Source organism: Pleurodeles waltl, chromosome 9 (assembly GCF_031143425.1).
Source record: "Pleurodeles waltl isolate 20211129_DDA chromosome 9, aPleWal1.hap1.20221129, whole genome shotgun sequence".
Taxonomy (NCBI): domain Eukaryota; kingdom Metazoa; phylum Chordata; class Amphibia; order Caudata; family Salamandridae; genus Pleurodeles; species Pleurodeles waltl.
Genome location: NC_090448.1, coordinates 732,922,456 through 732,941,018, shown reverse-complemented (window position 1 = coordinate 732,941,018; position 18,563 = coordinate 732,922,456). Strand labels below are relative to the sequence as shown.

Here is an 18,563-nt window from a genome sequence, read left to right as displayed (position 1 = left end):
TTTATATATATTTAGCTATAGTGATTCCTCTTCAATCATAGCCAATACAGCATAGGACTTAGTGAAATATTGTTGGAAATGGGTATAATGCATGGCTCCATATACAAAGGAACTAACCGAGTTCCAGGACCCAACTTTAGTAGAGACCTAGAATGCCATTTTATCGTTTGCAAATCCCTAGTCTTAGTATAGCCCTAATGTTCAGCACTATAGATTGCTGCACCTACTGCTTTCTGGCTATAAACTTTTATTATTATACTAAGTGATTATATCCCAATTTTATGTTTAAGATGCAGTACAGCTTTAGTGTTTCATGTTAGTACAAGTGCTGCGTTTTCTGTATTGACATACCAATGTAATTTATGGTTACATCAAAAGCCAATATAATCAAAGGTTGATATACACTTCTTGGCTATTAACTGTTGGTAGTTTGCCAAGGAATGAGCTGGCTTCATTGCCACTAACTTAAATTTGGCAGTTAATGTTTAGGTCTTTCTCTTTGCTGACGTTCCTAAATTCAAGCAATAATCTGTGCACAGCATATTGTGTCCATGAAAAAACGACCGCATCATCTGCTAAGAGGAGAATCAATATCTTCTTATTGCATAGTTCAGAAATCAAGATTAGTTATACCAATATATTTTCCAATATCATTAAGAAAAACACTGAATAAAAGTGGTGCTTAAACACATCCTTGATGTACTCCTGAGATAATAGGGAGGATGTTGCTACATTCCAAAGATGAACCATAGCAAACGCGCATTAGTTACCTTGTGTGGGCCTTCGACCGCCTGAAACAGTGCACTTGCCATAATTTAGATGTTTTAATTAGGTGAAATACCGATTTCAGAGCAATAAAAAAAAAAAAATTAAGGTGCTGTCTATATTCTTATCTATATTTGTGTGTATTTAACACAGATCATGTGTAACCGGATTGCTTGATCAATCACCCTTATTCCTTTGCCAAAGCCAGCATGTGAATTTATAAGGATAGTATCTCTATGTACGTCAACTAAGATCTGTAACATATTAAGTAACATGTGGCCTAAATATTTGTTCACAATGTCGAAAAGTTATATTAGTCTCCTGCTGGATGTATCCAATCGCTTGACCTCTTTGTGCAAGAGCAGTGAAACCGTCAAACGCCAAGATGCTGGGATGGAATTAGTTGCCAAAACCTAGTTAACTTCCACTGGTATTTTAGGACCGGTACAACACACATCAACAGGTACAAAATGTGGTCCTGGAGCTTTGATAGCTTTCTGGCATAATAAGGCTCTCTGTGCCTCAGGGAAATGGATTATTAGGAAGAATTCACAAACAACAGCTATGCCAAAGTTTCACCACATTCCCTTAGATGCCAAAAAGTTGAAGAAGCAATGGTGTTCTCCCCCCTGTATTAGAAGCTGTTTACAGCTTCTAATGTATTGTAATGCAAGACTGTTGTATAGCTATTTTAGCCATGTTTATCAGACACTTTTTTTAGCAACTATGCCTGCCGTTTGTGCACTTTAGCCCAGTTACATTTTATTCAGCTTCATTTTATTACTTTAACACAGGCCACATTTGCAGTGCTGTTTTATTTTCTTTATCTAGTTGTTCTTTCACCTAGGAAAGTATTGCGTTTCTAGAAAGACATTCTTTTCACTTTGTGCTTTCCTCAAGGCTGCAGCCAGATAGAGTTGCCGGAAAACTGGTATGTTATGTCTCCAACATTCACAGAAACATACATATCCTTAAGTGGGGACATTTTCCCAGAACATCAGCTGTTTTATTATAAAAACACTTCTCTGTCCCATACATGTTAGAGGGAGATTCCAGCCAGATGACCATGACGCATGCTGATTGCCTTCGCTGCAGCTGCTTGCCTACACTACCGGATCTCTGGCCTACACGGGGATGGTGTATTTCTAGACAACAGGCTTCCTTGCTCAAATATGGGGGATTATGTCTTCCCGGGGGGAAGAAACCTGAAGGGTGGATTAAGGCCTATCACGCTGTGCTCTAACATAGCTTAGGTAGGAACCACATATATTACACATAGTGACAGTATGGTGGGACTTTTCTTGTGTTTCACTCTTCTTGTCACCATTTTGCTTTTAGCGTGTTTTATCATCCTAACTATTGCAATTCATGCCATTTTATCTAAGATGCAGTACATTCAATAAACCGTATTGAACTATTCTCTGTCTCTGTTTGTCTTTGCATGTGTGAGACTAATGGAACTGAGAGAAAAGGATGAGATCTGATACACCCCGATTTCCCTGAGAAGTCAATCTTGTCATGCTCCTGGTTGCCACAATTGTTAGACTTGGCATCCTTGGCGTGGTCTCCCCTAACTTTTTGCCTCTGCTTCCCAGGATTTTGATGTGTGCTTGACTCTGTTTTTGCTGTTTTTGATACTCTGGGCTCTTTACCAAAGCTAACCATTGCTAAATTGCAAGTGCTCCTATGTACAATGTATGTGTAATTGGCTTATCCATGATTGGCATATCTGATTTACTAGTTAGCTTTGTGCTTGACAGTCACTCTTAATCGCAAGTGACAATTCAGAAAACAGTTCAAATTAAAGAAAACAAAAGTTGCCACATGTGGTCAGTATTTTCTCAGTTCTTCAACATTCTTACAATGTTCAGAAGAGATAAAAAAACTTCAGCCCCAGTAACGTGTTTTGATCCAGCGTGAACTTTTTCAAGGGTGCAATGTTATAATCATCAATCATTAAAATATATTACATGCAACATATACATACTGTTGACAAACATTTCGCCTAAAATAAGTACTGTCTTTAGGAATTGACTGAATTTTGAGCCCATATATATATGTCATAACATCCCTTTCATTCTCTGCTGTAATATGATTTTTTTAATAAAACATTTGTATTTTCATTGTTTCGTGATTAAAAATATCAAGTTATCCAAATAATGGCATGAACACTTGCTGTTACTTTATAGTTTCTAAATCAAATTCCCCTTTCCGTGAATATTAATATAGATCAAAGTATCCAGAGTGGGTCGAGTGTGTACACATCTAATTATCATTTTATTTAAACAACAATTTACATGGTTAGCAATAAAAATCCTAATACGTAGAAGCAGAGTGTGTACATACCTCATTTTATGAGTAGATATCCCCACACTGTGCTGGAAAAGTGCTAGTGTCCCAAGGATTCAGCACTAGAATCAAAGATACAGTGGTAAATATTATATGTGTTAATTGTATATAGCCTAACTATTTAGATTAACAAATCCCCTCACTTACTTATGACCCAGTTGTGCAGTCGAGTACCCGGGTAACATATGCAGAGTAATTGGTTCAGTACCTGACATAACTGTTTGTGAAAGAAAGCTTAAGAGGTTGTTCTACCTCGGTTTTCAATATATCACCTGCAACCTAAACATATCTGGACCTGAATCAGCGTATTGACCATATTGTGCTTGTTGTTTCTCCCTAAATCTCACTCAGGCTTTGTGCCTCTACATACTAATGGATGTTTTAACTATTTCAAGGTATTTTCTTCCCTTCACATAGAGAGTTCAGTATATTGTGTTTATAGTTCATGTGACAACAGTTGTTTTCTTGAATTGGACCTTTGCCCAAATGGACACTTGTGATAAGAATGACTGTGGAGCACAAAAGCAAATAAATACAGCTAACTATATCTGCCATGGTGACATATTGGCAGTGCTTCCTCTATCAGGGTATTGAGTGGTTACAGGGGTAGGAATATGATTTGCAGCGCTGATTTTATCCTCACAAGTTAATCTATCACTAGTGGGCCTAACTACAGTCTTACTTTCAACATAGAGTTTTGTTGAATGCGCTACCCACAATTCAGTTCTGATATGATGGTCTTACTTGTTTGCCACCACAGTGTACTTTGGAGACAAGTGTCCAAAATCTTTTATGGTCTTTCTCAATGGCCACAGATCTGAGGTCCTCCCGAGCGGCTGCTTTTCGTTTAATTTTTTTTTCTTCTTAAGAGTTTTCTATTATTTCCTTAATTTCTTGAAATGATCTTCCTACGAATGTGCAAAATGTTGTGAAAGGCTGGACATTAAACAACCCTTTCTTTCTATCCCTACACTTGCCATGAAGCCACACAAAGTTCTTGTTTGCAACTTCCCCCCAAAGATGTGTTGCTTACCAAAATTCAGGTATTTTTCCTGGAATTTCTATGTAAGCTGCTAAAGTATAGGCTCCTGGGAGAGTGGCTTCACTTCTAAAGTTGTTGTAAGTAAATGGGTAAGTCCTGGGTCAGGCCATTTTTTAGTTCGCAGCCTACCATACAGTGCAGCTGTGTGATGTTTGTAAAGACATATTGTGGAGTTTCAGAAAGTTGACCTGGGGGTGAATTTTGCCCATCACTTGCCATTGGCTTTGTGGTTTGTAAATCACATTTTCTTGCTTCCCATTTGCTGTGTTTGTTTTGTTTTGGGCTGTCCAGGTTCAGTGTGCCCCGCCCGATGAGCAAGCCATGTTCACTGAATACTTCCACGGCCTCCTTTTCTGTCAACAGGCCTTTAAGTCTTATTTTTATCTGTCACGTTTGCAGGGCATTCAAAGACAGAGGTCAAATGTCAAGTTAAGTTTTCGTGGGAGCCTAGTTATTTTGTTTTGCTTTCTGCTGACTTCAAAGTGACAGCTTTTATAGGAAATAAAAATGCAGCATTTCTCCATGAAGTCTGCTTCTGTCTTTTTTAAATTTTATTTTAGACATAGCCATGTCAAAAGGTATCGCGTTCTTCTTCTGCACAAAACATTTGCAACTTTTTTGCAAAATTCTTCTCCTTTGAGTCCATTTAATTTGTGAAAATGTATTTTTAGGAACAAAGTACAAAACAGCATTTCAGTCTCAGCGTCAGCCTAACATATGGTGATCTTGGGAAAGTTACACTGTTTATGGCCCATTCACTGTCAAGCATAGGATAAGCTCTTTTCAGAGAAAAGAGCTAGCCACTATGTAACACATTTTGACAATACTTGGTTTCCCCTTTGATGTGTAAAGCATATCCTTTATTTATGACATTTGTGGCAACTCTTTGGAGAGTTTGATAAGTTTAAATGCGCTTTTTATTAAAGCTTTTGTGTTTGTTTACCTATAAAATAATGATGTATTCTGCCTGCAACTGTGCCTTTTTCGGAACAAATATTTGATTGTCTATAAACAATTTCCTCATGTTACCTTGCAGGCCCAGGGCCATGATTTGGATGGTGCAGCAAGTGCAGTGGCACAGGGACTAAAAGCTCTAGGAAACCCAACGAGCACCAATTATTGCTATGTGTTAGGCAGTAGGCAAGCAGTCACAAGTGCAGTTACCTTGCAGGCGCTAGGGCCATGATTTAGATGGTGCAGCAGGTGCAGTGGCACAGGGGCCTAAATCTCTAGGAAACCCACAGAGCACTGATTATTGCTATAATTTACTATTTAACAAGCCGTCACAAACGCAGTCACTTTGTAGGCACTAGGGGACATGATTTGGATGGTTCAGCAAGTGCAGTAGCACAGGCGCCAAAAGTTCTAGGAAACCCACCGATATTTGCTATATTTTACTACTAAACAAGCAGTCAGGATTGTTTTTTTTATTCTTTTGTAGCAATTGCACACAAAGTAACACACAGCCCAAAGCATCACTGTAAAAAAAGCTGTAACCTATTGAAGTTTTCTGTCTACTTAAAACTTATGATACATTCAGCGCATTTATATGGCACATTTTCATACTTTTTGTATGGTCCTAAAATGCTTCTGAATCTGTACACAGTAACACCTTGGCAAGGGCATTCTCCATTTTCTAACATTAGCACTTCAGCCTTTGTAAACACTATTTCAATACTTATAACTTACCAAATAGCATTCCACATCAAGCGTTGGCAAAGCCAATAGGTCTCGCCTATGAGGGATATATTGTGTTTGTCAATGTATTTTAGACATTTCATAGAGCATCATTAGCTTCAGTGCAACATAACTGAAAATATAAACAATGGTACAATGTGGACAATGCTGGCTGTGTCATACAGCTTTTTTACATTACTTTCAATCACTTGCAACATAGCTAAAAAACATTAACAAAAACAATAAAACTCACATTGGCAAAACCTATTGGCTTTTCCATTGTTTGTTCATTACAGGTACCTGTGCAGACGGTGCATGTGTTTAAATGACCACTGATGTCAAACCAAGCCCAGTCCTTGGCATTTCCTGTGCCTCACCAGTCAGGCAGGAGAAAATGTATTCTGGACCAGACTGCTGCCCCGTATTAGTTTCACTTGTTCTTAATATCTGCCACTTGCCCCTCATTAGCTGCTGCCTGAACTGCTTCCACAGGTTCCACTTCTTTAGCTCTGTGGCTGCACTCTGCAAAGTCAAGAGTCTTTTCTGCACATACTTTAGTGAGCCTGAGCTGAGGGCGGGTACAGAGGCCAATGGACAGGACCTCTTCGCAAGGCCTCGCACTCAGTGTGGGCACGCTTCATCAGCACTGTGCGTCCTGCCTCGGTATGTCGGTGTGCGGCGGGACAGTTCATCAATCATACAGTGACCCTAAGGTGAAGTAAAAGCTACCACCTTCCTTCAGCTGTCACTCTTCGAGAAGAGAATATCTAATCCTCTCACACCTGCGAGTCTGATAGAAGAAGATGTAGCTTTCGGAAGTGAGACCACAGGTTGACTGTATTGCATTTGTGGGGGACACCCTGATTTTGTGGGTAACTCAGAATGTGTGTGACATGACAGGTCTGCTGTAACGCAATGGGTCCCACCACATGGACTTCAAGGGAATCAGTAAAAGAGCAATAGAATTTCATCTATGCATCAAAAACACAGCAGTATGTACAAGTACTCGGGGGGATGAAGTCTCCTAGGTATGGGAGATTAAAACTGTTTTTTAAACTGAGGACAGTAGGCACCTTGACCATAGGTCACTAATAAATAGACCAGTTTCATAGAGCTTGTTAATCACTGCACCAATGTTCAGTCTCCCCATTTAAAAAAAATATATTTCAACCTTACACACCAATGCTTCATTCACTCACAGGTATAACATACATCAATATACAATTTTGCTCTTAAACACAGTGGGGCATATTTATACTCCGTGTGCGCCGGAATTGCGTCGTTTTTTTTACGCAATTCCGACGCAAAACGAACTCCATATTTATACTTTGGCGTTAGACGCGTCTAGCGCCAAAGTCCATGGAGTTTGCGTCCTTTTTTAGCATGGACACCTACTTTGCATTAATTATATGCAAGGTAGGCGTTCCCGTCTAAAAAAGTGACTCCGCGGCATGTGCGCCGTATTTACACTCCCGGGCAAAATTCACGCCCGGGAGTGGGTGGGTCAAAAAAAATGACGTACGCCGCTTTTGCGCCGTTTTTTAGCGCCTGCAAAAGGCAGGCGTTAAGGGACCTGTGGGCTCCGAAGGAGCCCAGAGGTGCCCTCCCATGCCCCCAGGGACCCCCCCTGTCACCCTTGCCCACCCCAGGAGGACACCCAAGGCTGGAGGGACCCATCCCAGGGACATTAAGGTAAGTTCAGGTAAGTCTTTTTTTTTTTTTTTTTTGTGGCATAGGGGGGCCTGATTTGTGCCCCCCTACATGCCACTATGCCCAATGACCATGCCCAGGGGACAGAAGTCCCCTGGGCATGGCCACTGGGCAAGGGGGCATGACTCCTGTCTTTGCTAAGACAGGAGTCATTTCTATGGGGGTTGGGAGTGAAAAAAAATGGCGCAAATCGGGTTGAGGCGAAAAATTTGCCTCAGCCTGACTTGCCCCATTTTTTCACGCCCAAGCCCCATATCCCCCTACGCCGGCGCTGCCTGGTGTACGTCGTTTTTTTCAACGCACACCAGGCAGCGCCGGCGGCTAACGCCGGCTAACGTCATTCAATAAATACGGCGCCCGCATGGCGCTTCAGAATGGCGTTAGCCGGCGCTAATTTTTTTGACGCAACACTGCGTTAGCGCCGTTTTGCGTCAAAAAGTATAAATATGGCCCAGTGTTCCTTCTGTAACAGTAATAGTAAAAGAAAAGAGGTGAATTATAGACTGGATTAATCATCAGCGCCTAGACATCAGCAAAGCGCTCATGTCTTTTTGGCTCCTTGACATGTTTTATCTTAACATTAGTGCTGTATGCCCAAGATGTGCTGCCTCATATACAGGGGCATATTTATCATTGAGTTGCATCGTCCTTGCACCATGCAAGGGGGTGCAAGGGTGATGCAACTATTAAGTCAGATACATCAAGGCGCACAAGGCCATCTTGTGTGGCTCTCCATGGCTTGATAAATCTAGAGATATGCAATGCATTGAAGCGTTGCGTTACTCTGCCTGAGGGAGGTGTTCCATGAGTGGACAGTGAGTGTTCCCACGCATTCACCTAAGGATTTTACTGCATTCCCAGATTTACCACTACTTGAAGTCCTGGGAATGTGTCAAAATGCCACACCTCCCTAGATGAGACATAACGAGGAGAAATATGTTTATTTCTCCTTGTTTTTTCCTCTTTATGTCTGTGCTGCTTTCTGCAGCACACATAGAATGAGCAAAATGCCTCCGAGAATTTATTTTTGTGCAGGAAGTGATACCTTCCTGCACAATAACAATCGTGCCTGCAACACAGGCACCCTTGCACCATGGCACAAGGATGCGAGCGTTGGTACTAGGCGGCCAAAAGGGCACCAGTGCAAGGAAATGACAGGAATGCGAGGTATAATGTTAAATATGGTGCATCCCTGCCCTTTCCTTTTCACGCAGCACAGCAAGGTGGCTTGCTGTGCATGACAGTTTGATAAATGTGGCCCACAGTGTGGTTTGATGTAGTAGTGAAACACTTATGTCATGAGACTTAAGGTTCTGGTTTGTGGACGTCAGGGTTGCAGTTTGTCAAATATAATTATTACCTTTCCCATTTCCCCTGATTTCCTACCAATTATATTAAGGCATTCAATCTCTGTTTCCATCCACCATTTTGTCTCTAACACCCAACTCTTGATGTTGGGTGCTGAAACTGCTCTCCAGGATAATGTAGTTTGTCTTTTAGCTAAAAGTATCAAAAAATCAATAAATCTGCATTCAGCACTCAGATACTTAGGGCATGTCCTAATCAGCATATGTTAGAAGCATTGAGGCCTGAGCTTCCTTTTAGGTCAGTCATTGTCTCTGTTGCCTCTTCCCAATACTTCCTCAGCTCATCACATGCCCAGACATTGTGAAAAAATGATGCCTTTTGTCCTACATTTAGGGCATATGAGGGGAGCTCTCAATTTCATTTGTTTAGTCGCTTTAGAGTTTAACACACTTATTGGAGGAAATTAAATTGAATATATTTGAAGTGATCATTTCTGGACGTAGTGGACACAACCACCTTCACTCTTGCCCATTCCTCACCAGTGGCGGGCATCTGCAACTTCCCTTCCACACCTATTCTGAACACCTCATATAGAGAGGCTGTGTGCCCGCTAATGACTTGTTAAAAAGGTGTAATCACAGGGGAATAAGTTACACTGCAATAGCTTTACCATAACTCACTTCAACCATGTTTTCTTGCTTGTTTTCTTGAGAGCATTGCTCAGAGGATGTGCCCACCCGTGACTAAACTGTCCCCATCTCTTAGCTCCTAAAGCATGAAAATGAAGAACAGCTTTCTCATCCAAAATGTTTGCACATTGTTGAATCTGTTTAATCATGTCACTTGTTCTTGCGAGCTCAGAGTATGCACATCCTAGTATTTTTTTAAAGAATGAATCACATGATTTTATATGAAATGTAACAGCATTACTGTATAAATTGTTGCTGTGCCGTTACTCGGGGAGCTTGTCCAATTCAACTGTGCTAGGACAAACTCTTGCCGGTTGACTCTAAGTCACAGACTATTAATTTTTCCTAATTTAAGAAGCCATTTAAGGCTTCGATTGGTGTGCGAGAAGATTTTCTTTAACATCACTCTACACCCCAAGCCTATACTCAGATTTTCTGTAATGTCTTATCAATGGAATTTTATGACTCCTAACACCATGTTGATAAAAATCTGCATATAAGCCATTATAGGTGAGTCATTGCTTTACTAAGATATTGTGAGCTCAACGAAGTCCTTCAGTGGTCATACATTTGCTTGCCACTGATTGGTGACAAACACAGAGGACACTCACTGAATGCCAATTTTCAAAGAGTATCTTCTTTGCTACTCTGTCAAACTCGGATACAGACTATAGTGGCAACTCCAGGGGGTAGGCAGATTTCATTTGAGCTTTTCTAAGATAACAGGTCCAGTTTCCTCGCCATGTCTACTAACAGGGGGTCAGGATGGCAGGAAATACACTGTTGGAGTTACAGCCCAAACCTCTGTTCAGCCGATCACTGGTTCTAAGGCGTTTCTAATGTATTCAGTTTCTGCCATTTCAGGCACAACAGGAATATTTAGGAAATAATAAGGAAACCTGGGTAGAAAAATCCTTTTAGTCAAAGCTGTTCTGCCCACCATCAATATCAGGAGGAGTTTTAGAGTCACGCTGACCCAAAGAGAGCAGCTATTGCTCTTCTACGATTGCCGCCACATCTTCCGTCCCCCCGTATACCCTGACACCAACGTATTTGAAGGTGTCTGGGATCCATAGTATAACAATGACATCCATAACTGCAGGTGCTAGTACATCTGTGTCTCGGTGGGAATAGGCACGATTTGCTTTCCTTCCTTTGTATCTCTGAAAGGCAGCCAAATGTATAAATATCCATAGGAGGGGTAGTTATTCCGTTTGTGATTATATATTGTCTGAATAAAGCAATTTATTCTGAGTTCTATGGTATAATGTAATCTATTTCTCATCAGGCGATATGTGCACCCACCAAATCAAAGGATCCAAAGCTAATGCAAAATCAGTGGTGACAAGCGGGCTTGGTGTGTACCACAACAGATAGACCAGCTGTTCGAAGTCACCTGCCTCAGTTTCACCCTTACTGTCAGGAAAATGTAGAATAATCTCAGCCACATCAGAAATCTCTGTCAAAGTTTAATTTAAAAATTCTGCGTCATTTGAATGAATTCCTAGCCAATAGTATAAAATGTATATTCTGCGTTAATTGGGGCCCCTGAGGGGACCAAGATATTTTCAGGAAGGTCCCTTGGTATATGGAAAAGATTATGCAAGTTAGGAGATGCACTCCTACTAGATTTGTTGGAGCACGCACTCACACACAAACACAGCGAAGTCCACAAGCAGTTTCAAGCTCCACCTAGGTGAAGAGACTCTACACAGAAACTCTTCCTCTGCTGCACTCCCAGCTCAAAATAAGCTAAGATCATTTTACTCCACCTACAGCTCAGGTGCAGAGACCATACATACGCAGGAGCTGTTGAAGAGGTATTGGCTGAAACGTAGGCTTCCATCTTGTGAGAGCTGTTCCCTATCACTGGGTTGGTCGAACGGCCTTTCCTCGCACTGAAGTCTTCCCTCCCAAAATAGTTTATTGATCGATTGGACACAGAGACCTCGTTCTTTGCACTAAGAACCCCTTAAGTCTTGGGCATTGAGAATACGTTCCTCTTCTCTCCTTATTGTGGTCCCAGAAGATACCAGAGCGGCCTGAAATGTAAAACCTGCTTAATTTACACCCTTTTAAATAGGGGAATTACACGGCCATAGTTGAATCATTCCTTATTAACAACAAAAAGTTAGGAATCTTGGGGAAACCTTTTATGTTAATCATTATTCTGTTGGATTGAAAAGCTTCACTTAGCCATTATTTTGCTCATCTAAATTTTTGTTCACAAAGTGATTTTTAAGACTCGTCGTTTCCTACCTCAGCTTGTTCTCATTGTTTTCCAACTAAACAATTCAAGAACACGACAAGTATGCGCGGCACTGAGAAAAATAAGAAAGCAGTAGTTTCTGTCGAGAAGAGATACCGCTGGCCTCTTTGATTCTTTGCAGAGCTAGCCCGCAGCACATGTCGCCTTGAAAGCCCCAGGTCGGGGAGGAAGCGGGGTGTAAAAACTTGAATTTCCTGTCTGTCAGCTGAGGGTTCTCAGAGCTTGTCGGTGTGGGGAAGCTGTGCCCGGCACGAGCCGGTCAGCCTGACTGTCACGGAGAGTCGGGCACTTTCGCGTTGCCGGCTTCCTTCCCACGGATGCTGTGCGCCGACTGGACCCAGTTTAGTCCGCCGCTGGGCGGTTCGCGCAGTTTATCGCGCTGCCTACTGGAGCGGTGGCCGGCGGATTGCTAACGTCGAAGACTCCCGCTAGCCAGCCTCAAAGCGAAGCTTCGTGGAATCGTTAACTTTCGATTGTCTTGTAGGATTTTAACAGGTGACCCACCAACATATTTCACCTGTCTGAATCTATGGAGATTCTAACGAACAAGGCTTCAAAGCCCTTGTACTTGTCTAGAGAAGGGTGAAATCCTGAGAGGACGGCCCTGGACCTCCAATACTCCCTTGGCCTAAGGGTCAGTCACTCTTGGACAGCACAAAATGGCCTTGGAAATACAAGCCTTCGGAAAAATATGTATCAAACTTCAGATTGGAATGTCCCGGGAATCCTACACACTGCATCCCAATGAGGCCAACTTCGGCACGGTGAGCCGACTGGCACTGGATCTTGTGGAGAAGAAGGTATTGAAATGTTACATGCGTTTGCTTTCATTGCAAGGAAAGAGGCAGCTCCGTGGGGTTTGTTGTCCCTCATGGTGCTGGCTGAGCCATGCTGACCACAGAGAGAGGCCCAAAGTGAGGTCAGGAGTAGTGCATTGTACTTCGGCCTGCCATTGTCGCTCTTAGCTATTGTGTCGTGTATGAGGCAGAGGCCATGCTAATCAAATGCACCTGACCTAGTGCGAGCAAACACCTGACTTACAGGGACCAGACGTGTTGTTGGGATGAATTATTGCGGTGCGGTGATGTATATTGTATAACGGCAGTGATGCTAGAATGCTGTATATTTGCATTGTTTTGTGTTGATATTTTATTTTCATGCAAGAGGCGTGATTTTTCGTACTTGGTGTTTGATCTTATTATGTGCAGGAGTATGTCATGTGGTGATGCCATTATTGGATTATGTCCCATCCGAAGTAATCTTTAATGGTTTCAGTGAACTGTGTGACTTTTGTTTGAACGATGTTTAGAGACTTATGTCATTGATGGTGGACTTGTGGTGCTTTTGATGCAGTTTCATAACTGCGACATTTTATGATTGCTCTAGTGAATTAGTTTATGTGTAGCGAATGTTAAATAGCGGTTGATGGTTTATATCGTTACAGAAACTTTTTATAATGGTGTCAAATTACATCATATACGGGGAGTGTTGGAAATATATTGCTGGATTTTATTATGCTTTAATGTAGTTTAATAGTGTTGTTACAGCATATCCTATTTGAGCTGTGTAATAAATGCCTAGGTGGATTTTACTGTGATCGGATGTGTTCTGTTCCTGTTGGTGGATTGATGTTATGACTTGAGTATGTTATAATGTCTTCCGTTGATTATATCATGTTTGGGGTGAGCTAAAGTGCTATTGATAGATAACATTACAATTTGAAGTGTGTTATCTTATAAAAAGACTAAATCATGTTTGAACTGTGTTACAACGGTGTTGCTTCTTCGAAAAGCATTCTAAAGAGCTTTAAGATGTATTCGACGTGTTTTGGTATGTTAGAATTGTAATTAATAGTCAATGTCATGTTTGAGGATAATTATGCTGTTTTTCGATTATATAATGCTTGGTGTGCTGTAAGTGTAAAGCTGTGTTATTAATTTATTATCAACACGGTGGATCTGACCTTTACTGCTCCCACCTACTCCCAGGTTGCAACAGCACGCTTTACAGGGAGGCAGTGGAATGGGGGCTACTGGGCTACATAAGTGTGCTGGGGGGGCCTCTGTGGAACACGCTCTTCAGCCAGGCCTTTCCACCTGCTGCAGTGACTTCCTTCTGCTGGAAGAGGGCAGCTGGTTCCACCCATAGTGCTTATTGTAGAGGTGAAAGGTCAGGCATTGCCGCATTTCGTACTGACAGAGACGTTTTAGGGCAAAAGGTAAGTGGGCAATTGCCCAGACTCCCACCTTCCAAGTGCCCCCCCTCATAAAGTGACTGGGGCAGTATCACAGTGTCTCTGTTCTCTTTTTAACTACCCCTAACAGCGTCTTTACCTAGCCATGTTACACCACTCTAGCTGCCCACCCACCTGTTTCCATCGCCTGTCTGTCACTGAGCTCTGTCACATCTCTCTCTACCTTGCTTAGCCTCTTTATCGCTCCACTTCTGTTTATCTTCCGCTTTCTACAACCTCTCTGTCCTCTCTCTCTCTACCCCTCCACTCTCAAATGCACTCTTCTCTTCTTTTTTCTCTTTAGCTCTCTACCTTGCTGTAGCTCATCGCTCTACCTCACCAATCACTAAACCTCCTCTCTTTTGTACACCTCACTTTTTCATTTCCATTTCCCTCTGAAAACCATTCAGTATTGTTTTTGCATTATGTGGGTTTGAATTAAATGAAAACGTGAAATGAATTTAAAAGTGGTCCGATCAAGAGGCCCTAAAATATGTCTTGCCCAGGGCCCCAAAAATTCCTAAGGCGTTCCTGAGTACTGAAATGATGAGGATAAAGGAATGCACTGCTTCTAGAACTCTTCAGACATATTTCAGGCAAGCCACTGACTGGAATGCCATTAGAAACTGTTATGGAGAAGGAAAGAATGAAGGACGAGTCTAGACGGCAGAACTATAAGAAGTAAGTAATACCCAGCCGCTCTAAACCTCCTCCCTTCAGTTCCTGTGTCACTTGTCCACTGCCTTCAAGTGACAGTCATAGGTACCTGAATGATGAGGCGCAGTGGGCAGAAGCTTTAGAGAGGACAATAGAGTCCTATTCAAAGCTACTTGCTCCAATAACCCTCCCTTCACCCAACAGCAATCAACTGACCACTTTATCTCCAAATTGCATAACCTGGCTTACAAAAGACGCTTGGGGCCTCTGTTTGGCATGTGTGTGGTATGATATTTATAGGTTAAATCAAGGTATGTTGCAATGGTGTTGATAAATTATTGTCATGGTTGAGGTGTATTGTAATAGTGTTTATGGCTTATGTCAGTTTGTAATGTAATATATTGCAGTCCTTGCATAATGTCACCGAGGTGTGTTATATGGGTGTTGATGGATTATATCATTTTTTGTATATGACCGTTAATGGAATATATGTGACTGGGTATTTATCATTGCTTACAGGTCACAGAAGCAATGTCTGGACATTTACAACAGTTCATTCAATAACTGCATCTGTGTGGCTAACAGAGAAATTGATTTTTTTTTAAAACACAGTTTATTAACCAGGGAGGAGAATATAGGGGGTTGTGGGGAGTTGTAATGTGAAAATTAGGATTTTAAGTTTTTTGATTGAGTTTGTGAATGATGGGCCATTTCCAAGAGAGGGGAGAGTTTTTTTTCAGAGGATTGGGGTGAAGAAGGAGACGCGCTCTCTTCTTGTCTTCTCTTTCCACAACTTCAGGACCTAACATGGCTTCATGCTGCTTCTATGGTTGGCTTTGTTGCATAGAGAGACAGCAAAAAAAGTTTACAAGGAGAACAGAGGACAGGAGACTGGGACGGGGAAGGGACATCAAGCTGACTACACCAGAAAGGCCGTAGGGGCAGTGGGTGCACAATGGAACAACGAGGGCAGAAGGGAGGAGGCAGGGGTACACAAATGGAGAACGGATGCCAGTAAGGAGGGGCCAAAAGCTGACCCTGTAGGACAGGCTGGGAGAACAGTCGTAGCACAATGGAGTACAGAAGCCAGCAGGGGCACGCACACAAAGAAGGGAGTGCAGGAGTAGCAATCCGACCATGCAGTTTAGGCGTGTGGAGCAGTGGCAGCACAACGAGATGTGGAGGGGAGCAGGGATTGGGCAGGGGCATGCACATGGAGAGAAGAGGGTAGGGACAGGGGCAGCCACTTACTATGGAGGGTAAACTTGCATGGGCAGGAAGCTGACCACAGGAAGGCAGAGGGACGACATAGGCAGATAGAAAACCGAGATTAGGCGGGGGAATGGCAGTGGCAGCAAGCTGATCACTGAGGTCATGCTTGCATGGAAAGGGGAATCAAGCTGACCAAACAGGGCAGGAGAGAGGGGGCAGGTGCACGCAGTCAGAGAATGGAGGGCAGTCGGGTGGGGCTGCAGAGGGCAGGCGATGGTGGGTTGGCCACTTGTTGGGGTGGTGGGCCCGACAAAATGCCTGTTGTACTTTGACAAAGGCCATGAGCAGGGTGAGAGTTGGCTGAATATGATCATGAAACCACAGAATATCTCTGAAAAAAAACAAAGATTAAAGATAGATTATTGTTCGGTATAGTAATATGATCTTCCCTTACATTAAAAAAAACTAAATTCACTGAAGAAAACAAGGGTTAATGTGACGTAATAGTTAGGTATAGTAATAATGTCTTAGTTTATGTAAAAAAACAACTATAACACCACTATAAAAAACAAAGGTAAAAGTAATGTTATACTGAGGTGTTGAAATGAGCTGGAAACTAAAGTTTAAAACATAAAAAAAAAATTGAAATGCACAAATTGTAATTTGAGCTCCAGCCATGCAATACATATGGCCTCACATATTACACAACACATGACATGTTAAATTACATCATTGATGACGTCATTCAAGCTACTGATTATCGACTTACTCTATAAAACAATAGATCATTTTAGAAAACAATGTAGGCAGCAAGTTGCCACCAAACATAAAGAGAATTGACTCTAATTTACACGTGTGCATATCTGAAATAGAAAGAGTGTAACCCTAGAGACATATCCGATTTAGTATGGTAAATTTTATATGATGTCCAGTTTAACTACCAGTTAAGTTTTAACTGCAAACAGTACTTCATTTGAATCAGGTAGAGACCGAGAGCAACTGGTGTGAGTTGCAGACGTATGTTACAAATAGATGTGGCTTAAACCAGAGTCCTGTTGACAAAATATGTGAGAAAAACTAAAGAGTCTCCCTTCAAAACATTATTCAGTGGATTTCTGTGCACATGCTGCAAGTTAAGAGTTGTCATGTAGTGTTATAGACAGTTTATTTATAAACTGGAGGTATTTATTACCATCAGTTCAGTCCCATGGCCAACAAGTCTCAGTCCTGTTTGTATCAGCACTTCTGGTGCTCTTGTGCAGGTGCACGCCTGGCTTCTGCAGCCCCGTCCGGCAGTTAAGATGGAAGCAACCCCTGTTGAGCTGCTGGACATCCCTAAAGCAGGTACAATCCCCGAATAGGCTGGTATGATTTTGAGGAACGTTGCAGCTCCAACTGGACTGATATGTTCACCACTGAGAAACCAACAACACATGCAGAACGCTGTTCAAGACAATCAGGCACTGCATCAGGTCCCTGCAAGACCTTCCTATTCTTCAGTGAAAATACAGAAGTGTAAATAGCACATCGATGGCACCAAGAATCCTTCAATTCTTATATCCATCTGTTCTCATAGAATGCCCCAATTATCAGCTTTCAAAGCCCTATCTCTCACAGGTCTTGCCGACATACCATTGTTCTTCATCAAAGCTCTCATATGGGATGCTCTCTTCCCCTACTCACCATTGTCAGTGCCTCCCCCACTTAAACCATTCTTCCCGAAGCTCTTAAGACAGACCAGATCCTCTCTCTCCTTAAGAAACCAACTCTGTGCTCAGATGACCACACCAACTACTCGCCCATCAATTGTCTACCATTCATAGGCAAAATCACTGGAAGAACAGTCTATTTCAACTCCAAGACCACATCACGTCTAACCATCTCCTGCACGATTATCAGCCTGGCTTCAGATCACTCTAAAGCACGGAGACCGCAACCTTACATGTTTTAGGCAATGCCCTTTTGACCAAGGATGAAGATCACCTTACCTCCTGATATTGCTGGACTTCTCAGCTGCCTACAATATAGTTGACTATCCCACTCTCACATGCGCCTCAGGTCTTGAATGGGATTCACCAGCAATGTTCTTCACTGGTTCTCCCCTGCCTTTGCAATTGACACCAGTTTGTTCACATGGTTATTCCAGTTTACAAATGATTCACATCATTTCTAGAGTCCCCCAGGGCTCCATAATGCTCCCTGTCATCTTCAACCTATACATGGAGCCACTTGGTGCTCTACTCACAGATAACAGCATCAAGATTCACCAACATGCTAATAATACACACCTCTACTTAAAAGTATTTTTTGCTTCAGACATCCAGTCCCTCAAACACTGCTTGCACATCATCTAGACCTGATGTCACGTGCTTACCTGAAGCTCCACCTCACCTTGCCAAGAACAATAAACGAGATATAGTACAGGCCTGGCTCAATTAAATGAATCTTGATGACTTTGAACGCCACCTTTCACTGAATGCTGGGTCACTTGCATTCACCCTGGATTCCAACCTTACCCTCAAGGAACACATTGTCAAAAAACAAGCTGGCCTGGTACCAGCTTTCTCTTTTAAATAAGGTCAAACCATTTCTTCCAGAAAGTGACATCAGAACTGCTCTTCAATCCCTGGTACTCTCTGCTCCATATTGTTA

The 18,563-nt window shown here is 42.2% G+C and overlaps 1 protein-coding gene and 1 long non-coding RNA gene across 2 annotated transcripts in view; one reads left to right on the top strand and one right to left on the bottom strand.

Annotated features, from left to right (window-relative positions):
- Positions 1–3,111: 3,111 nt before the first annotated feature.
- LOC138259884 (uncharacterized) overlaps positions 3,112–18,563 on the bottom strand; it is a 179,014-nt gene continuing 163,562 nt past the window's right edge. The window contains exon 3 of the long non-coding RNA XR_011198771.1: positions 3,112–3,176. This is a non-coding gene — a long non-coding RNA (uncharacterized lncRNA). The remainder of the gene's footprint in view (positions 3,177–18,563) is intronic.
- The window catches only part of LOC138259883 (serine/threonine-protein kinase D3-like), a 429,799-nt gene continuing 423,162 nt past the window's right edge, over positions 11,927–18,563 (top strand). Inside the window, exon 1 of the mRNA XM_069207839.1 lies at positions 11,927–12,609. Within this exon, the coding sequence (XP_069063940.1) occupies positions 12,469–12,609 (141 nt within the window). The 5' untranslated portion in view covers positions 11,927–12,468. The remainder of the gene's footprint in view (positions 12,610–18,563) is intronic.